Raw genomic sequence first — 23,072 nt, 5'->3', positions numbered from 1 at the left:
AGGGGTGGGCAATTATTTCAGCTGAGGGGCCACTTGACACTTTCCTGTCAGTTTTCGAGGGCCGCACACAAATAGCAACTCCCCTATGTGCCAAAAATATAGGGACGTGGCTTCATGGGGAAGGGGTGTGGCCAAAAAATAATACAGATTCATTTTAGGCTGCACAATAGTCTCCATTATTCAAATTACGCCACACAGTAGCGCCACTTACACACATTACTCCAGGTAGACACAGTGACAGAACACGGGGGGGTGACACAGTGACAGAACATGGGAGGTGACACGGTAACAACATGGCGGGGTGACTTAGTGACAGAACACGGGAGTGACACAGTGACAGAACACGGGGGGGATGACACCGTGACAGAACATGGGGGGGCTGACTTAGTGGCAGAACACGGGGGTGACACAGTAACAGAACGTGGGGGGGTGACACGGTGACAGAACAAGGGGGTGACAGGACACGATGACAGAACACGGGAGGTGACACGGTAACAACACAGGGGGGTGACTTAGTGACAGAACATGGGGGGTGACACGGTGAAAGAATCCAGGGGAGGAAAGGGGGTTGGGGGGTGGTACAGCAAGCGTTAAAGATCTCCCCCCTAACCTAAAAACAGTCTGACGCCACTGCCCGCACACACAAACATATACACACACACACACACACACACACTCTCTCATATACACACACACACTCTCTCATATACACACACACACACACACACACACACACACACACACACACACACACACACACACACAAATACACTTTCTTTCCCTCACTTTTTCCATTAACTTACTGATCTGTGTCTGGATGGCAGTGGCAGGAAGGATGGATCTGTAGCAGTGGCTTATGTCCCATGTAGCTCCGCCCCTAAAGTCCCGCGTAGCCCCACCCCCTCGTCTTTTCATAGCTCCGCCCCCTTTTTGTCTGATCGCTGCCTTTGTTAATGGGGACTCTGGAGGATGAGTGTGTCAGGCGCCGTGCAGCAGCGGCAGGGGAGACAGGCGTCGGCAGCTTGGAGTACTGCAGAGCAATGACAAGCAGCTCAGTCAGTCGGGCCGCTTGTCATTGCATGCTGGTGGGAAGCAGTGGGCCGGTCAGGATCGGTTTGCGGGCCGCATCCGGCACGCGGGCCGTATCTTGCCCACCCCTATCCTAGAGGGATACAGGTTCGGGATTCAGGATTGGATCCTGGTGACCACAGATGCAAGTCTCCGAGGCTGGGGAGCAGTCACACAGGGGGAAAATTTCCAGGGAAAATGGTCAAGCCAGGAAGCTTGTCTGCACATAAACATTCTGGAATTAAGGGCAATTTACAACGGCCTTCTGAAAGCGGAACATCTTCTTCGCGGTCTGCCCGTCTTGATTCAGTCAGACAACATAACAGCAGTGGCGTACATAAACCGCCAGGGCGGAACAAAGAGCAGAGCGGCGTTGGCGGAGGCCACGAAAGTTCTTTGCTGGGCGGAGAAACATGCAAGCGCTCTGTCAGCAGTCTTCATTCGAGGAGTGGACAACTGGGAAGCAGACTTCCTCAGCAGACACGATCTCCATCCAGGAGAGTGGGGTCTTCATCAAGAGGTCTTTGCAGAAGTGACAAGTCTTTGGGGAATTCCTCAAATAGACATGATGGCGTCTCGCCTCAACAAGAAACTTCAGAGATATTGTTCCAGGTCGAGGGACCCTCAAGCAATAGCGGTGGACGCCCTGGTGACACCGTGGGTGTTTCAGTTGGTCTATGTGTTCCCTCCGCTTCCACTCATTCCAAAGGTGATAAAGATCATAAGAAGAACAAGGGTTCAGGCGATACTCATTGTTCCGGACTGGCCAATGAGGGCCTGGTATCCGGATCTTCAAGACTTACTCATAGAAGATCTCTGGCCTCTTCCTCTACGAGAGGACCTGTTACAGCAAGGACCGTGCGTATATCAAGACTTACCGCGGCTGCATTTGACGGCATGGCGGTTGAACGCCAAATCCTAGCCCGAAAGGGTATTCCCAGTGAAGTCATTCCCACACTACTTTAGGCTAGAAAAGCAGTAATGGCGGAGCATTACCACCGTGTTTGGAGAAAATATGTGTCTTGGTGTGAATCCAAGAAGGCTCCTACGGAGGAATTTCAGCTGGGGCGTTTGCTCCATTTTTTGCAAACGGGTGTGGATGCGGGCCTAAAGTTAGGTTCCATTAAAGTACAAATTTCGGCCTTATCAATTTTATTTCAGAAAGAATTGGCCTCCCTTCCAGAAGTTCAGACCTTCGTGAAAGGCGTGCTGCACATCCAACCTCCCTTTGTGCCCCCAGTGGCACCATGGGATCTTAATGTGGTGTTGCAATTCCTGCAATCTCATTGGTTTGAACCTTTACGTAAGGTTGAGTTGACATTCCTTACTTGGAAAGTAGTCATGCTGTTGGCCTTGGCATCAGCAAGGCGGGTGTCTGAATTGGCGGCTTTGTCTCACAAAAGCCCCTATTTAATCTTCCATGCTGATAGAGCGGAGTTGAGAACTCGTCAGCAATTTCTGCCAAAAGTGGTTTCATCGTTTCACATAAACCAGCCTATTGTGGTGCCAGTGGCTACTGACTCCTTGGCGGAATTGAAGTCTCTTGATGTGGTCAGAGCGTTAAAAATCTATGTCGCCAGAACGGCTCAGATTAGGAAAACAGAGGCTCTGTTTGTCCTGTGGTCTCCCAACAAGATTGGGGCTCCTGCTTCCAAGCAGACTATTGCACGCTGGAATGCACGCTGGATCTGTAATACGATTCAGCAGGCTCATTCTTTGGCGGGATTGCCGTTACCGAAATCTACCAGAAAGGTGGGGTCATCCTGGGTGGCTGCCCGAGGGGTCTCGGCATTACAGCTTTGCCGAGCTGCTACTTGGTTGGGATTAAACATCTTTGCAAAGTTTTACAAGTTTGATACCCTGGCTGAGGAGGACCTCTTGTTTGTTCAATCGGTGCTGCAGAGTCATCCGCACTCTCCCGCCCGTTCTGGAGCTTTGGTATAAACCCCATGGTTCTTGAAGCATCCCCAGCATCCTCTAGGACATATGAGAAAATAGGATTTTAATACCTACCGGTAAATTCTTTTCTGTTAGTCCGTAGAGCAGGGGTGGGGAACCTTCGGCCCTCCATTAGTTATTGAACTACACTTCCCAGCATGCCCTGCAGCAGTTTTAGCATGGCCAAATAGCAAAACTGTAGCAAGGCATGCTGGTATGTGTAGTTCAACAACAGCTGGAGGGCCGAAGGTTCCCCATCCTTGCCGTAGAGGATGCTTGGCGCCCGTCCCTGTGCGGACACTATCTGCAGTACTTGTTTAATAGTTATTGCGTGTGTTACACAAAGGTTGTGTTTCGGTTATGGTCAACCTGTTGCTGATTTTGTTCATGCCGTTGACTGGACTTTTTGGTAATTCCTTGTTGTACGGAGTGTTTGTGGTGTGAGCTGGTGTGTATCTCACCCTTAGTTTAACAATAAATCCTTTTCCTCAAAATGTCCGTCTCCCTGGGCACAGTTCCTATAACTGGAGTCTGGAGGAGGGGCATAGAGGGAGGAGCCAGTTCACACCCATTTAAAGTCATAAAGTGCCCATGTCTCCTGCGGATCCCGTCTATACCCCATGGTTCTTGAAGCATCCCCAGCATCCTCTACGAATTAAGAGAAAAGGATTTACAGGTAGGCATTAAAATCCTATTTTATATATATATATATATATATATATATATATATGCCGTGTGTGTGTGTATGTATGTATGTATGTATATATATATATATATATATATATATATATATATAGTGTGTGTGTGTGTGTGTGTGTGTGTGTGTATATATATATATATATAATATACACAGGTTGAATATCCCATATCCAAATATTCCGAAGTACGGAATATTCCGAAATACGGAATTTTTTGAGCAAGAGTGAAATAGTGAAACCTTTGTTTTCTGATGGCTCAATGTACACAAACTTTGTTTAATACACAAGTTATTAAATATTGTATTCAATGATCTTCAGGCTGTGTGTATAAGGTGTATATGAAACACAAATGATTGTGTGAATTTACACACACTTTGTTTAACACAAAGTTATTAAAAATATTGGCTAAAATGACCTTTAGGTTGTGTGTATAAGATTTATATGAAACATAAATGCATTCTGTGCTTAGATTTAGGTCCCATCACCATGATATCTTATTATGCTATGCAATTATTCCAAAATACGGAAAAATCCAATATCCAAAATACTTCTGGTCCCAAGCATTTTGGATAAGGGATACTCAACCTGGATAATTTTTTTATTTAAATTCATTCGTTTTGTGGAGATCTTAGCAAGACTATTATTAGGCCTTGAAGAGTGATAAATAGCACAGTGATAAAGTATCAACCAATAAGCTCCTAACTTCCACGTCACATGCTGTGTTTAAAAAATTACAGTTAGTAGCTTGTTGGCTGGTCATTTATCACCGTGCTATTTATCACTGTCCGAGACTTGATAAATCTGGGCCTCTGTCTTTAAGGCACCCTGAAAGTCCAGGTTTTAAGGATATCCATGGCTGAGCTCAGATGGTTAAATCAAATTGACTGAGGTACTAATTAAGTCACCTGTGCCCAAGCATTATCATCCTTAAAACTTGGCCCATGCCTTGAAGACCAAGGGCCTAATTCAGACCTGATCGCAACAGCAAACTTTTTCTCTAATGGACATCTCTGGGATAAGCAATGCATTTAGTAGGGAACCCTAGATGACTGTGTCTTAAGGAATAATGCAGAGCAGGAATGTCCATTGATCTTATTGTATTGTCAAAGTCGAAAAATATTGTAATGCATATACCCTGTACTAACCCCATGCCATGCGTGCACATATCCGCAATTTGCGTAAAGTAGCTTCCCACGGCCATGCGCCTTAGCGCGTGGTATGCGCATTTACGGTGGAGTTTATGAGCGCAGAGGGTTATTAGAACATTACATATTTAACCAAAATAGTGCATTTTTTACCCATAGCTCCACTGCACCACATCAGCGAGTATTAATAGTTTAAACAGTTCCAGGACTAGGGGATTCGCCTTTGCATGATAGGAAGGGTCAGATAAAGGTTGGAAGGTGATGTCTAGTATCCAGCTGTAGGGTATTTTAAGAGTAACATTCCGGTGTTGGTTAGAGAAAGATCGCATGTTCCTGCGTATAGTTATGTGCAAAAGTAGAATATAGATATTTACTGTATATTATGTATGCAGCGGGAATCCAGTGGATACCACCCACCAGAGCAGTTGGGGAAAGACATCGCCCTCCTTTTCAAATCAACCTATGACCTCTCCTGTAATGAAAAGACACATCTCTGTGTCCAATGGACAATGCGATTACAGTGACCATTGTATTGTGTATGTAAGTTGTGTATAAAAAGCCCATTGTTGTCTGGCTGGTCAGAAGACTCTGAACGCTATCTATGTGACGAGCGGAGGACCGGCCGGGTTGCGTTTGCGAACATTCTCACGTATGTACATTCTTTATAGCCATTATTCTGTTTAGATTTATCTTGTTAGCCTGTAGTGTATGATTTGTACTGTTTTACCTTTTGGAATAATCCACGGTGGCCTTAGAACCCTGTGGTTTCAACTACAAATCGGTGTTGTGTCTTCACTTTCCTGCAAGGGTTTTAAAGTATATTTATCTGTATAAGGTTTATAAGTCTTGATAAGGTGTACGTACTGCGGGTACTTTATACCGTCAGTGCTACGTAAGGTTTAAGGTATAACATTGTTGCAGTACTTAGCTGCTAAGGGTTTAAAGCGTAATCATATTATTGCATTGTATCACTATCAAGGTTTAAAGGTTATCAATTGTGTGTGCGCACGCTGTGTGTACTCTGTACACTCAGCGCGGCGTGGATACGCCAAGTACGTACCACGTACAGGACTCTGTACGCAAATAGCGTACAGAGTGCGTAGCACGTGTATTCAGTCTAGCGGCCATAGCGGCTCCACGGTAAAAGTGTATTTAGAGGTATAGCTTTACGGTCTAAGATAATATCGACATTATCAATTGGGTGCTCGTCCGGTTCTTCCTCATACCCGCAGCCTAGCAGGTTTATGCAGACTTTATCAGCAAAGGGCGGAAAGGTATCCCCCGTAAGCCTTCTCTTGGTCGGTGGATACACTAGTGCTGATTAGATAAGCGTCTGCCCTGCATGGTTTGTAGGGATGCTGGAGGGATCCGTAAGGTAAGAACGCAAAGCTAGTTTTAAAGTCTGTAAATTTCTGTCTGGCGCCAAATGCGCACACAACACACGCATACACCTGTATTTTGTACTTTGCATATCTACTCGCATTATTGCCATAAGCATTGATTACTAGATTCATTTTGACCTGTACTGAGAAAATTTGTTGCTATTTAGGTAAAATATAGAGTTAATAGTTAAGGAAGTAAGTGTAAGACGCACACGCAGCCTGGCCTTGTTGTAAAGGTTTATACAGTAGAAACTGTGTGGTGTGTTAAGTGAGCGATTATAGTTAAATATCGCTTACATTTATAGAAGTGTGGGATTCGTAGTACTGCGGACGTACGGCCTTTTGTACACGTGTCTCGGACAAAGTACGGGACTGCGTACGCAACGTAAAGGCATACACACGTGGCGTGTTCACGCAACGTGCGTAAAAGATACGGCCGCTAAGTACAAATCACACAATAGCATTGTTTTAGTTTAGGCGCGAGACGGTAGCCACGCGATAATAGCACAAATTGATCAGTTTCCAATATTTAGTTTAAAAACCTTTTTTACTGTATTACCTCTGGAATTAAGGCTGTTTTATCTGAATGAAAGTTAATTTTCTGTACAGAAAAACCAAAGTGTATATGAGTGAACGAGCGTGAGTGTGCAAACAATAAAGGTTTTGTGGACCCAGGGAATTCGGGATCCCGTAGGAGACCACACCAGGTGAGTGGACACTTGGTGGCGTGAGAGTGGCTTGCTCACGTTAACATTGATTAAAGAACAAAGGAGCAAAATAGTAGATATCGCAGACCAAAGGTCAGCGACGGTATAGAGTACCGCAGACCAAAGGTCAGCGAGGTTTTTGTTTAGAGAGCGCAGCCCAGGTGGTTGGCGTAGAACCCATATAGGCCCGTTCAGATACGCTCCGGCTGAGGTTTCGCAGCCTGAAAAATGATTCCATTGGTCATACGGCGGATAAGTAACAGTTACCTATACGCTGTGCGATTGGACCGCGCGTTCGTGGGTGCAATACTTAGCTCACCGCGATACCCTTTTACGAGTTTTGCGTAAAATCGCGGGATCATAAGCGCTAGGTGTAACACACGCAAACGTGATTTGTGTAACATTTTTTTGTTTTAAGGGAGTTTTCGCTGGTCATTCAGGAAATCTCTAACGACCAATATTTACTGGGAAGGGTAAGTCACTCCCATAAACTTTCAGTAAATAGAGGTTACACAGGGGCCCTAGGTTGGGTACGTACCGGCGCTGACGACAGTGTTTAGGTGTATTGGCCAACGTGGGCGTGAGTGGGTGAGAGCACTCGTTGAACTTTCACCGTTGCCTTATTTTGAGTATTTTGTTTTTTTGTAGGAATTAGCTGAGAAGGCAATACCTGCAAAAGATGGGGGCCAGTTGCTCAAGTAAGGGACGATCAACCAGGGTTCAGGTTGATATTCCGCGGCCCAAGGGGTCGGCGAGGTACATAATGTGTGAGAAATATAGATCACACGCAGAGGTTTTATGCAATGAATGGGAACGTATGACTGCGGAAGATGGGGAACCATTCCCTAAGGTAGGCAGTTTTAATCCAGAGGTGTTGCAGAATTTAAGGATTAGGATATGTCTGTTAAGATCCCGAAAACAAAGGATCAGACACTCAAACTGTTTACATTTATGGCAACAAGAGGGTGATATGCAGAGGGAACTAGCTCACGCAGCCGGTTCCAACCCTAGCAGGAAACTGATTGCAACTGCACCACCACCACCGTATATTACAGGGGAGAAAGTGGCTACAGACAATGGCATACTAATATATGATAAGAGTGAACTTGATAAATGTATTAATGCTAACCCGTGCAAGTTGTATCCCATCTTAAACTTCCCTCCGGACTGCGACCAAGAAGATGAGCCCAGCACGATATCGGCACTCTCTCTAGCAGCCACCATACAAGACACACAAGTGGGCACGGCCCAACCAGTAAGAACAGTAGCAAAGGCCCCTAGCGGAGGGACAGGTGAGGTCGTGTCCACAGGTAAGTACGGTACAGTACATTATGCAGAGACAATTGCACCTCACATTGTAGAAGCAACTCAGAATGATGTAATTGAACTAAATCCTGTCAGGGTGATCGCAGTCCCCAATGGGAAGACTGACGCTCAGGAAATCACTCCCGTCAGGAACATTGCTATGCATTGTCTTTGGTCCCTGACAGAATTGAGGACAATTATGTCTGAATTTCCCGATCCCAGAAAGGATCTAGCCGCATGTCAGAGGTTTATCAGAGAATTAGGTAACGCCACCGAACCCACAAACAAAGATTTGCGGACAGTGCTACGGGCATGTTTGCCCTCCAATATTGACCCTGTGAAATTCATTGCTGATTGTAAATTAGATGCAGAAGTACCTCTCACTGATGAATACACTCAGGAGAATGTATGACAGATCAATCTACAGTTAGGAGTATATTTCCCTACTGTTGTCAAGTGGAATAAAATCTTTTCCATAAGACAAAAGGAAGGTGAAACTGCTTCTGAATATTTCCATCGAGCACTGCAGGAAATGGCTAGATACACTGGGGTCGAGGACATTAAGGAAAATGTACATCATAGAGAGGTAGCGGTGTCCGTATTAATGGAAGGCTTAAAAGAAACGTTGAGAACAAGGGTACAAACCACTCAACCTAACTGGAGAGGTATCTCGGTGGCTGCATTAAGAGAGTCCGCTATCGAGCACGATCGGAACATCATTAAGCACAGGGAGTCACAGGGGGATAAGCTGATGACAGTAAGTATAAAAGCCCTGACAACGAAGCGACATCAGCCAAAACCCCAGACCCCTGATGGTAAGTCGTATGTAGTAAAATGTTATAATTGCCAGAGGGAAGGACATTACGCACGGAACTGTAATTATAAAGGCACACATAACGTATATCGACCCCCTAGACCAGAACATGACTCACAGCATAACACACGTAATTGGGATCAGGGATCGCATAAGAGGAATTATGAGCCACACGTAGGGGAAACAAGGAGGTACCCACCTAGGAGGGACTGGCAGACCTCTGGAAATTCTCAGCTACCCCCCTCACATATTGCAGCTGCCAGCGCGCTGCGGGAGGGTCACAACATACAATAGGGGTTAGGCCACACCTGTAGTTTGCAGCCAGTGAAGTTGATTGCTAGCCTTGGAAATAAACCCGAGGTTACAGTTGATGTAGCTGGTAGATCACTACCTTTCCTTGTAGATACAGGGGCGGCCAGGTCAGTGTTAAATTCAACGGTAGGTATGAAAACCACGGGTAAAACAATTTCAGCAATGGGGGTAACAGGAGTAGTGCAACACTTCCCTTTAAGTAGACCACCGGAGATTACGATAGGGCCTTTGCAGACCAAGCACTCCTTTTTGCTAGCTGCATCGGCTCCGACTAATCTACTTGGGAGAGATTTATTGTGTAAGATGAGGTGTGTCATATATTGTACTCCTGAGGGTGTCTTCTTAGATATACCTGAGAATCATGTTCAGGAAGTGCAGGATATGTTAGACACCCCACAAAGGTTGATGTCACACTCTGCTGTTATAGACAGGTGTTCATCCAAGGTAGAGGAAATGATCTCCCAGATACCGGAATCCCTCTGGACCAAAGATGGACAAGACACTGGATTGATGGCAAATGTAGCTCCTGTAGTAGTGCAAGTAAAAGATGGTAGGATAGCTCCAAAAATCCCACAGTATCCTCTGAAGCCAGAGGTGGAATTAGGAGTGTACCCAGTCATAGAGCGCTTGCTACAACAGGGCATCCTAGTTAGGACGTCCAGCACTGCCAATAGTCCCATCTTCCCTGTGAAAAAGAGTGGGGGGAGGGGTTACAGGCTAGTGCAGGATCTAAGGGGGATAAACAAGATAGTTGAGAGCCAATTCCCCGTAGTGCCAAATCCAGCTGTCATCCTCATGCAAATTCCCCCTACTGCAAAATTTTTCACTGTCATTGACCTCTGTTCTGCTTTCTTTTCGGTCCCTCTGCACCCTGACAGCCAATATTTGTTTGCATTTACATACAGGGGAGTACAGTACACCTGGACTCGCTTACCCCAAGGTTTCATTGACAGCCCAAGTATTTTCTCCCAGGCTTTGCATGACTGTTTACAATCCTTTCAATCTGAGAGCGGATCAGTATTAATACAGTATGTAGATGACTTACTGCTGTGTTCAGATTCACTCGAGTCGTCCTTGAAAGACACGAAACAGCTTCTGTTTCACCTTTCTAATACGGGACACAAGGTTTCAAAGGATAAGTTACAGTTGTGCCAGACCAAGGTAAAATATTTGGGACATTGCTTGACACAAGGACTTAGACATCTCACCGCTGATAGAATACAGGCGATTCGCGACATGACTCTGCCACAAACCCAGCAGCAGATCCGCACTTTCCTTGGAATGTGTGGGTACTGCCGAAACTGGATCCCAGGGTTCTCCATACTGGCTTTACCTTTGCAGGAAATGGTCTCCTCGAACAAACCAGATCGGATCTCTCACACAGATGAGTCCGAACTGGCATTTGAGAGACTTAAACAATGCCTATCACAGGCACCTGCATTAGGCATGCCAGATTATGGGAAACCTTTTGAGTTGTACGGTACGGAAAGTGCTGGGTGTGCGGCAGGTGTCCTAACCCAAAGACATGGTGATGCCAGCAGGCCGGTAGCTTACTACAGTGCACAGTTGGACACCGTAGCACGGTCTCTCCCCACATGCTTGCGAAGTGTTGCAGCGATAGCTTTGCTAGTGAGTAAAAGCGAAGACGTAGTGTTGGGATACAACCTGACCATCCATACACCTCATGCAGTGTCAGCCTTACTGAACTCTGCCCAAACCAGACATGTCTCATCAGCACGGTTTACAAGGTGGGAATTAGCACTAATGGTCCCTGTAAACATCACCATAAAGAGATGCAGCACACTAAATCCTGCAACTTATCTCCCAGGTGTGCCTGGACAGGCACAAAGGGTGGAGGATGAGAATGATGGTGAAGGAGGATTTAGTACAGACACTGACACACATGATTGTATGGAATATCTGAACCAAACTTTCACTGCAAGACCCGACATTAGTGACAACCCACTGGAAGGCGTAGATTTTACTTTTTACACTGACGGTAGTTGCCACAGACAGACGGCCTCGGGAGACTTGTGTACTGGGTACGCAGTCGTAGATGACATAGGTATCATAGAAGCTGAACCTCTGGGCCCACCGCACTCAGCACAAGTTGCTGAGCTGGTCGCCCTAACCGGAGCGTGTGAATTGGCTAAGGGTAAGTCAGCCAATATATATACAGATTCTAGGTATGCCTTTGGAGTAGTGCATGATTTCGGGGCCCTATGGCACCTCAGAAATTTCATGACGGCAGCTGGCACACCTGTAGCGCACGCATCCCATATAAAAAGGCTTCTAACAGCGATACAGGAACCTGACAGAGTGGCTGTTATCAAGTGCAAAGCCCACACTTACAGTCAAGACCCAGTATCACTTGGTAACAGCCGGGCAGACGAAGCTGCTAACTCAGCAGCCAGCACCCCCATACAGACAGATATCACACAACTGATGGTATTCAATACCGTCAACACACAAAAATTAAGTGAAATGCAAAATTTGTGTTCTCCACAGGAAAAGGCAGTCTGGAGGTCAAAAGGATATGGCCAGGAGTCCTCAGGACACTGGACAGATGGACAAGGTAAGCCAGAGCATAGTGATGGCTGAAACTGGATTGTTATGGCCAGAAACTTTGCCACTTGTATTGTACAGCATCAGAACCACTCCCAGATCCCCCCTTAACCTATCTCCCTTTGAGATTCTTTTTGGTCGACAACCCCATGTAATGATTGACCCCCAGGATGATTTAAAATGCAATAATGAGGTGACTGTAAAATATATGGTTAAGATGAGCCAGCAGTTGAGGAATCAAAACAGAAATCTAAAGCTGGTGATTCCTGACCTACCAAACAATAATTGTCATGACATTGAACCTGGGGATTATGTAATGATTTTCTACGCTCAGGTTGCCTCATTGACAGGTGGGAAGGACCGTACCAAGTCTTACTAACCAGCACGACAGCATTAAAAGTTGCAGAGAGAGAGACTTGGGTCCACTCGTCCCACTGTAAGAAGGTTGCTGACCCAGAGAGAGCCCGTGACAAAGAGCAGAGTGTAGAGGAAATCGTATCACTGGAGTGCCTGTTCCGGGAAGGTTGAGAGGCAGGACTGTTGTCACGGCACCTGAGCACGGAGAACTACAAGACCAGAGGCGGTTGTCGCACCAAATTTCTTTTTCCTTTTTATTATTTTCTCCATCTCCCATTACCTTCTTTTCCCCCTTCCTTGCTCCTTTTTCTCTCCCCTTAACAAGATGGACTTACCCCAAGAGACTGCATTCCGGGTTTTCCTGTTGACCCTGTTGTTGACCAGGGCAGTTTGTTTTGGTGAAAGTACCAGAGAGGTCGAGAGGATCTGGAATGGGTTCTGATGGCAAGGACGGATTTGTAGAATTCCAAGAGCAACACATCCACCGAGCAAAGGTGAGTATCAGAAAACGATCTGGTAGTCAAGAAACTAGGAGGCACTGTGAAGGGTTATTATTGGCTGAGGAAAATTGTATTTGTAGAAACTGTGAAAACATAGTTGAGGACGGGTGCATCCAGAGATGTCAGTCCAGCCTTAATATTAACATGGACCGTCATCCATTGAGTGATTATCACTCATTAGTGGGTAAGGTTTTAAACCAAACAGAATGCTGGGTGTGCTCACAAGTACCTCAAGGTCAGAGCAAGTCAGGACTAGTACCGTATCCTTTAACAATAGATGAGGTACTTGGATTACGGGGTGGGAGACCGGTGGACAATAAATTTAATATTTCTAGGCCCCCTAGTTTGAAGCTCCACCAATATCATGTGCATAGATCCTTAGTATGTTTTAACATTTCCAATTCCCGAAAGCCGGGAAAATGGGAAGTGACATGGAATAACCAAACCATGGGATTTTCACACAGAGCCGACAGAATACCCGTAGACTCTGAACTTATACGCCAAATAGCCGCCGGTGGAAGGTATTTTCGGTATAGGTATACTCTAGGAAGTAGGACCATGCGGGTTGGAGAAGTATTACCAGGGTACTGTGCGCATATCATACAGCCTGATACGTGTACTAAACAGATGAGAGAGTTAGGGATAGGATTTTTCACTTGGAAGGTTTGCGATATGGTAATGTCATATTCTGTCCCATATGTTCTCCCCGATGATGCATATTTCATATGCGGGAGGAAGGCGTATAAGTGGCTTGCCCCAAATTCAGAGGGATTGTGTTACATTGGAAGAGTGTTGCCAGAAGTTATGACCATAACCCATAATAAGATAAAAGACGTTCACCGCAATGCTCAAGCTCCTTACACTCATACTCGCTACGAACACATCGTTAAGAGACACCTTATAGATAGGACAGAGCATGCAGCCTCTGATTTGATCCACGAATCCACCGGGATTCAATTCCTACTCGCGTTAGACATCACCCGTACCGCCAGAGGAATTATAAATTATAGGTATATCCACGCGCTAGCGAACCTAATAGATAATATCACCGAGATGTATGATGACACCTTCAGGTATACAGGGAGGGAGTTGCAAGCTTACAAAACGGAACTGATCCAGCACAGGATGGTTCTCAATTATATCACAGCGGTGACAGGCGGGTACTGTGTCACCTTGGCAACTCAGTATGGTGTGAAGTGTTGCACGTACATTACAAACAGCACTGATGACCCAACCGAGGTCATAGATCAAAAGATGGACGATATCTTGCAATTGAAGTGGGAGTTGCGGAGGAGACACAACCTTACCCTTACTGCTGTGAGTAATGAACTGACCGGCTGGGTCTCATGGTTGAACCCACGCAATTGGTTCTCAGGTTTAGGAGAATGGGCTCAAAATGTTATCGTGAGTGTAGGAAAGTTTCTCCTTTGTATCCTGGGAGTTGTCATAATGATTGGTTTGATATTTAGGTGTGTTCGAATTTTAAAGCGGCGCAAGCACGGTACCAAAGTGATGAGTTTGAGGAGCAGGGGCATTGGTACAGCAACTGATTTAATTTATGACCCATCAATAGAGACAATGTTGTGATAAAACGTGATTCCACGGTCCGTTTCTTTCACCCGTTTCTCCTTTGTTTTCCCTCAGCAAAAATACATCCATCTGGAGAAGACTTCAATCAACACCCAAGAATGATTACGAAAATGTTATGTGAATGTATTGTACATATGTGTCTTATCCTCATCTCTACAACCTTCAGGTAGTGACACACATAGTCGACAGGTGATATCCACATATTAGCATTCACATGTGTTCCCCCTCCATGTATCATCAACTAAATGTGCACCCCATTTGTTGGAACAAGAAGCCGAAAAGAGCTCGGTAGTGTTTGTTGGCCCACTTACAGATCATTAATACGGGATGAGAAGGATTTAATGTATACTTCGCAATACCTCGAAGCTTATCTAGAACATATACGGCACGATGATACATGCCCCTCAGACATGGATTTCATACATACATGCTTTTACTATCCCACTAGGTCATACATTTCCCGCCTACACCTCTCCTCCTACCATCCAACCATTTATGGATAATGTATTGTATATTTTTATCCAACCATCTGTAGATATTGTATTGTATATTTTTCCTGTTTAATGTTTAGATAGTGGCAGTTATTGTTGACTGCCAAAGGGTGGACTGTCAAAGTCGAAAAATATTGTAATGCATATACCCTGTACTAACCCCTTGCACATGCCCGATGCCCGTGCACTCAGTCTGCCGTGCGTGCACATATCCGCAATTTGCGTAAAGTAGCTTCCCACGGCCATGCGCCTTAGCGCGTGGTATGCGCATTTACGGTGGAGTTTGTGAGCGCGTAGAGGGTTATTAGAACATTACATATTTAACCAAAATAGTGCATTTTGTACCCATAGCTCCCCTGCACCACATCAGCGAGTATTAATAGTTTAAACAGTTCCAGGACTAGGGGATTCACCTTTGCATGATAGGAAGGGTCAGATAAAGATTGGAAGGTGATGTCTAGTATCCAGCTGTAGGGTATTTTAAGAGTAACATTCCGGTGTTGGTTAGAGAAAGATCGCATGTTCCTGCGTATAGTTATGTGCAAAAGTAGAATATAGATATTAACTGTATTTACTGTATATTATGTATGCGGCGGGAATCCAGTGGATACCACCCACCAGAGCAGTTGGGGAAAGACATCGCCCACCTTTTCAAATCAACCTATGACCTCTCCTGTAATGAAAAGACACATCTCTGTGTCCAATGGACAATGCGATTACAGTGACCATTGTATTGTGTATGTAAGTTGTGTATAAAAAGCCCATTGTTGCCTGGCTGGTCAGAAGACTCTGAACGCTATCTATGTGACGAGCGGAGGACCGGCCGGGTTGCGCTTGCGAACATTCTCACGTATGTACATTCTCTGTAGCCATTATTCTGTTTAGATTTATCTTGTTAGCCTGTAGTGTATGATTTGTACTGTTTTACCTTTTGGAATAATCCACGGTGGCCTTAGAACCCTGTGGTTTCAACTACAAATCGGTGTTGTGTCTTCACTTTCCTGCAAGGGTTTTAAAGTATATTTATCTGTATAAGGTTTATAAGTCTTGATAAGGTGTACGTACTGCGGGTACTTTATACCGTCAGTGCTACGTAAGGTTTAAGGTATAACATTGTTGCAGTACTTAGCTGCTAAGGGTTTAAAGCGTAATCATATTATTGCATTGTATCACTATCAAGGTTTAAAGGTTATCAATTGTGTGTGCGTACGCTGTGTGTACTCTGTACACTCAGCGCGGCATGGATACGCCAAGTACGTACCACGTACGGGACTCTGTACGCAAATAGCGTACAGAGTGCGCAGCACGTGTATTCAGTCTAGCGGCCATAGCGGCTCCACGGTAAAAGTGTATTTAGAGGTATAGCTTTACGGTCTAAGATAATATCGACATTATCAGTATGTATTGAGTATTTATATACAATATTTATGGCGCATGTCCCATAACATGCTGGCATATTAATATTGCGTGCGGTGCACACGTGCCCCCGGGGTCTAGAGGGGCCCACACCATACACTCTGCACCCATTATTTTTAATACTTATCCCCCGGAGTCCAGCAGCACTGCAGAAATCACTGGGAAAATGGCGTGTCACCATTTTCCCAGTGTTTTGCGCATGGGCAGTACAAAAATCACTGGGAAAATGGCCACTGCACCATTTTCCAGGAGATCTGCACATGCGTTATAGACTCTGGGACATTGTCCTAGTGCCCAAAGCTAAGCGCTACTGGCTAGAGACAAGGGGGCCCAGACGGAGCCTGCCCACAGGCCTCCTCCTCTCTAGTAACGCCCCTGTCATAACAAATAACTTGAATTTGGCACGTGAATAGCACAATCAAATATACCAAAAAAAAAAAACTTTCAAAACTTTTTCAGAAAGAAATGAACATTTGACTCCACTTAATTTCAGACCAGCTATTTATGTTACAAGATAAATATTTTGCGTACTAGTCTAGTCAGATTAGGCTATATGATCTAGTCACACAGCAATGTTGGTCTGAGGGTGTAAGACGTTTCTGCGAGTCTATTAAGAGAACATAAGTAAGGGGTCTATTCATGAAGCAGTGAAAAATGTGGAGAAGTGAGCCAGTGGAGAAGTTGCCCTTGGCAACCAATCAGCATTGAAGTAACATTTATAATTTGCATACCATACAATTGTATGGAGCAGCTGATTGGTTGCCTTTGGCAACTTCTACACAGGCTCACTTCTCCACCCTTTTCACTGCTTGATGAATAGACCCCTAAGTTTTATGGTAATCTGGTAGAATGGTGAGGTGTTATGGCCTCTACACACTGCAGCAGGGGGAGGGGGGGGGGGTGACGGGTAGAGTGAAGTTTCATCACTCCCCCTGTCACCTGGCTCCATAGCACTGCATGCAAATATGGATGATATTGTCCATATTGGCTTGTAATGTACGAACGAGCCGGCACCAACAATGAACGAGCGCGGGGCCGCACATCGTTTATCGTTGGTGCCTACACACTGAAAGAGATGAACGATATCTCGTTCATTAATGAACAAGATCTTATATATCTTTCACTGGTATCTTTCAGTGTGTAGGGCCCTTTAGTTTGGTCGAATAGTCTAGAGAGGTTAAGTGGATGGTTCAAGAATGTAATGATCTTTTTTTGAAGGGGAGTTTTCAAGGTCTTATTCATACTTGCCTACTTTTTTAGTCTTTTCTCCGGGAGAAACCTAAAGAAAAGCCACTGCCGGGTGGAGGGTGGGCTAGACTGTCATTATTAGGCCCCACCCTCAACACTGGGAAAGACCCGCGATTCATATGGCCCATGGGGTAGAGGATGCAGGAGAGCCGCCTGCTTTTCCAGAGCTGCGAGGGACTACCTGAAAATTCATGAGTCTCCCGCAGCTTCATGGAGGGTAGGCAAGTATGGACTACTTGAAGGCTAGAAGAAAGTTTTGTTTGGGGGGGGCGAGTATGGTCAGTGGCACCGCGCATGGTGGTCCAAACCAGCTGCTGAGGGCAGTGTCAGACTGGGGCATGAAGGACAACTGGGGGAATGTAGTCATAGGAGCTCATGTTTAGGGGTGTGGCCAGTCTCCAGAAGGGCTGTGGCCAGCTGCCACGTAGGCTTGGCTAACCAGCTACCACAGAGGCTTGGGCTCCTTGATAAATATATATAGTAAATACTGCTAGTGCATGCATGTGATAATTTACCAGATTAATAACAGCAATGCACTGTAGAGAATACACAATAGTCCTGTGTAGTATAAGACCAACCCTAGCTGAGGGAGAGAAATCCCCCCCCCCCCCCCCTTCCCCCATGCAGCACTTTGCGGCGATGCACATTGGGGGAGATTCAATTGTTTGAAAAGTCAGTTGGGTGTCTGTTTTTTTCCTATCTAATAGACAGGAAAAAACAGACACCCAACCCACTTTTCAAACATTTGAATTCCCCCCATTGTGTCTTCTGATTTGGTCCCCCCCCCCTCCCAGTACCCAGGCTTGTGCAACCTCTCGACAGCCCTGCTAGACAGGTGTATCTAATAAAGTGTTAAATGTATCTTTTCTTAAATTAATCTGTTGATTTTCTAAATTTAAAATGCAGATGTTGTTTTATTATGGTGTTTTTTTAGATGAAAACTCAATCTTATTACTTGTTTCAGCTAAGTAACTTAAACATAAAATGAGCAGTGTAGAGATACATATACTTTAATTATTTGGTTTTCTTTTTCTCTTCTAACCCCCTCCCACTCAAACGCCATATGTTAAACTCCTTAATCCCACTGTACATAAGGAACTGGTTAGCTGTGTAGGCTGGACCTCTGCCGATGAGCTGTATTCCTGCAGTGATGACCACCAGGTTATGAAATGGAACTTATTAAATGGCGAGACAGCTTTGATGGTAAAACTCCTAGATGACACATATCCTATTGACATTCATTGGTACCCCAAAAATGGGGGCAACAAGAAGCAAGGGCAGTCCGATATGTTTGCTCTCACAAGTTCTGATGGTGAGTATTCCCCATGTATGTCTCCATTCTGAAAGGTTTTTTCGGTGCTGGAGTTGTTTACAGTATAACATGACAACATGCTTTCACAATCCTTCCAGTGCTTATTTGCATGAGTGATTATGGCCTGTTGTTCACATTGGGAACCACTCTTCAGCAAAATGTCACTATTCTTTGGGCATGCATCGAAGTCACTCTGCGCGTGCGTCCAGAGTCCATGTGCACAGTGGCAGTTGCGATTGAGATGCATGGTCTCAGAAATGTCTTGAAAATGTATTAGGCGTTACTGGACAGTAACGGGGAGGGGGCTAAGTGTATGCATAGAGATGGTCCGTCTTATGAATAAGTTGCTGTAGTGGTTATGAACGCAGGTGCATAATCTCTTAAGGGCCCCATGCACTACTGCGACATGTCCATCTGACATGTCACAGGCAATCACCCGGCAGCCTCCCGGGCGGCAGGATCGCCCAAGACACATCGTAAGCTGTTCTTTTGCATACGATATATCTTGGGCGATCCCAGCCATGCCTGCGGGGTCCGACATATCACGAGTGCAGCACGTTCAATCTGGAGGATCCGATCCGATGCTCACAGGAACGCGCATCGGATCGGATCAGAAACACCTCCAAAATGCCTGATTTCACCCGATATATCGGGCCGAATGCCCGAAATCGGATGAAATAGGGCATTATCATTCTAGTGTTTGGGGCCCTTTACATTGGCTATCATACTCTGGTGAAGATTTGGCACCTAGCGTGGGGTAGATGTAAATGTTGATGGTGAGATGGTTGGTTGGTTCTAAAAGCGCTGATGTGGGCTCCTCAGTCCTTGCACATTCAGGCTCATGCTTTTACACTAAGGAGTGGCCCTGTAGTTGCATAAAGTTGCAGAAGCAATACTGGGAAAATATGCATACATGGATGCTGCAGCGTCTGACTTAGAATCAGCCTTCTGTGCAAAAAAACACCAACTTATTTCTGCAGCGGGGTACACTGTGATTCCATAGGGAATTACATTGGGGTGTAGAGTTGGATCTTGATCCGAGGCACCAACAGGCTAAAAGCTTTAACTGTTCCCAGGATGCATAGCGCCGCCTCCTCTATATCCCCGCTCCAGGCATTGGAGCTCAGTTTGTAAGTTTGGTGCCTGCAGTGCAGGCAGCTAGCGCAGCCCTGAAAATAGCTTTTTGAAGAAAGAAGACTTCAAGGGCCGCAGCACAGGCACTTAGAAGTGCTATATGTCAGTCTGACATATCGTGCTGCAGCTCCCTCACCTCCCCCAGCGGCGCTGTATACTCCTGCGCCCAGGTTGCCGAGTACTTACAGCAGGAGGGCTCCGACCTCATCAGGTACACACTCGCCGCTTCTCTCCAGGATCGCGTGGCTGCATCTACAAGGGAGGAGGTAAGAGGGTCCCCCAGGCAGGACTCGCTGAAATCGTGATCCGGTGCAGTCTTTAGGAGACGGACCGAGCGCGCTGACGTGGACACTGTGGCCGTACAGGGACCCAACTAGACCACCAGGGCAAGGGGCACAGGTCGGATTTATTAAAATCCATTTCAAATAGGCCCCGCAGTACCCGGTGGTGAAGTACAGCAAGGGGATAAGGCTCTGACCTATAGCCCCTTCCCCAACCGCCATTTACTGCAAATGTTCCCGCACTGGGGCTGCATATCTCTCTCTCCCTGTCAGCGTTTGGGCGCCATTACACACAAGCTGAGCTAATTTTGGGACTGCTGGGCAATGTCTCCTCTATAAAGCCGCCCGCATCATCAGCGCTGTGCATTTACAGGACACTTAAGTATTCTACATGTCGTTTAGATAGTGTTAGTTAAGAAAAAGTGCATAACTTCAGGATTATATAGTACAAGTACCCCGTGATATACATCCAGTCTTTACTGTGCTTTGATATATGTGTGTGTATATATATATATATATATATATATATACATACATAGCTTTACTTAGTAGTCCAGTTACTTAGTATTGCTAGTCCAGTGCAGTTTTATTGTTTGTAATAATTTCTCTTACGTCCTAGAGGATGCTGGGGTCCACTTATTGACCATGGGGTATAGACGGTTCCGCAGGAGCCATGGGCACTCTCAAGACTTTTCAATGGGTGTGAACTGGCTCCTCCCTCTATGCCCCTCCTCCTGACTTCAGTTTTAGAAATGTGCCCAGGAGACTGGATGCACTCTGAGCAGCTCTACTGAGTTTCTCTGAAAAAGACTTATGTTAGGTTTTTTATTTTCATGGAGAACTGCTGGCAACAGACTCCCTGCTTCGTGGGACTAAGGGGGCAGAAGCAGAACCAACTTCCTGAAGAGTTTCATGGCTCTGCTTCTGGCTGACAGGACACCATTAGCTCCTAGATGCTCACTCCCACAGCACGCCGTCACCCCCCTCGCAGAGCCAGAAGTCTGAAGACAGGTGAGTATGAGAAGATAGATCTTCTAGCAACTAAAGTGACTGCTGAGGTACGGTGCGGCTGGCGGGAGCGCAGCGCGCCATTGCTGCCCACACACACAGAGCACTGCAGGGTGCAGGGCGCGGGGGGGCGCCCTGGGCAGCAAAATGTTACCTTAAACTGGCGCAAAGGGGGCATAAGATGCCGCTGGCACAGCCCTACTCCCGCCAGTATAAATATTAACAGACCTTGCTGAGTGAAAAATGCGCCATTTGCGGGGGCGGAGCTTCTTCCTCAGGCAGCCAGCACACTGCTTAGCGCCATTTCCTCTCTCTCCTCAGCTGCAGAGACAACGCTGGTCCTTTCCTCCACTTCTGGCAACAAGTACAGGGTGCAAATAAGGGGGGCACAAAGCGTTTGGTGGTGTATTACTAGTGTGAATTACTGTGTAAAAGCGCTGTTGTCTGTGGGCATTTTGTGTTCACAGACATTACATACTGGCAATGGGGTTGTGAACTGGCTGCTCCTATACTGTGTCCCTCTTGACAGATTTTGCTGTGGGTCTGTCCCCTTATAAGTCCCAGTGTGTCTGTGAGTGTGTGCTGTACACGTGTAAGGCATGTCTGAGGCAGGGAGTTCCTCCCCGGAGGAAGGCATTTTAGGGACACAGTGTTGTAATGTGGTGGCGCTGCCGGCACACCAAGAGCCTGCATGGGTGAAAGAAATACGTGACAATATGCATCTTATTAACAGGAGGTTAGAGAAGTCTGAATCTCTGAAAATTTGTGGAAGATGTGATTTTTCAGGACTCAGTTCTTCCTTCTGCAGGCGGCCCCTCTGGGTCACATAAGAGACCATTTGTGAATACTGATACCGACACAGACTCTGATTCTTGTGTCGACGATAATGACTCTAGAGAAATAGATCATAAATTGGCAAAAAATATACAACATATGATTGTGGCTATAAGGGACGTGTTGGAAGATACAGAAGCCTCGCCTGTACCTCAGGAAAAGGCTTATTTATATAAGGAAAAGAAATCCAAAGTCACGTTCCCTCCTTCCCACGAGCTAAATGTTCTCTTTGCTGGGATGTGGGTGAATCCTGAGAAAAAATTTCATATTCCTAAGCGGATTCAGGTAGCTTACCCTTTCCCAGCAGAGGACAGGAAAAAATGGGAATCGCCCCCTGTGTTAGACAGTGCACTATCCAGGTTGACAAAGAAGGTTATTCTCCCTGCACCTGGAACGGCTTTACTAAAAGAGTAGGCTGACCGTAAGAAGGAAACTACATTGAAATCCATTTATGTTGCCAATGGTACACTGCTCAGACCCACTATTGCCTGCACGTGGGTCAGTCGCGCTATTGAAAAATAGTCAGACAGCGTGTCATCAGAAATTGACACGGTTGATAAAGATGAGATACTCCTTAAGTTAGGGTATATCAAAGACGATGCCGCCTACATGCTAGAAGCGATGACCGATATTGGACTCTTGAGTTCACAAGCCGCTACCATGGCAGTATCAGCTAGGCATGACGCTGGAACATTGCGGGAGGCCGCTCGGGTGGGGGCACGTCTCAAACTGTTCAGCCAAGGTTGGATTCTGCCTTGCCTGGATCCCTGGGTATTGCAAATAGTATCCCAGGGATACAAGCTGGAGTTTCAAGATGTTCCCCCATGCCGATTTTTCAAATCAACCTTGCCAGCTTCTCTTCCGGAAAGAGAAGCAGTAACAGCGGCAATCCAAAAATTATGTCAGGACCAGGTCGTAGTCCTGGTGCCTTTGCCGCAACAAGGGGAGGGGTTTTATTCAAGCCTCT

The 23,072-nt window shown here is 45.9% G+C and overlaps 1 protein-coding gene across 6 annotated transcripts in view; it reads left to right on the top strand.

Moving 5' to 3' along the window:
• Positions 1 to 23,072, top strand: part of IFT80 (intraflagellar transport 80) — a 519,318-nt gene that overhangs the window by 68,201 nt on the left and 428,045 nt on the right. For 5 of the 6 annotated variants that reach the window (XM_063916161.1, XM_063916162.1, XM_063916160.1 and 2 more), the window contains exon 3: positions 18,630 to 18,848. The exons of the other annotated variant lie outside the window; for it this stretch is intronic. In XM_063916161.1, coding sequence (XP_063772231.1) covers positions 18,630 to 18,848 — 219 coding nt within the window. The remainder of the gene's footprint in view (positions 1 to 18,629; positions 18,849 to 23,072) is intronic. 6 annotated transcript variants of the gene reach the window in all.

The sequence above is a fragment of the Pseudophryne corroboree genome, chromosome 4 (genome assembly GCF_028390025.1).
Source record: "Pseudophryne corroboree isolate aPseCor3 chromosome 4, aPseCor3.hap2, whole genome shotgun sequence".
Taxonomy (NCBI): Eukaryota; Metazoa; Chordata; class Amphibia; order Anura; family Myobatrachidae; genus Pseudophryne; species Pseudophryne corroboree.
Note: the sequence above shows the minus strand (reverse complement) of the source record. Positions and strands in the feature narration are given on the sequence as shown.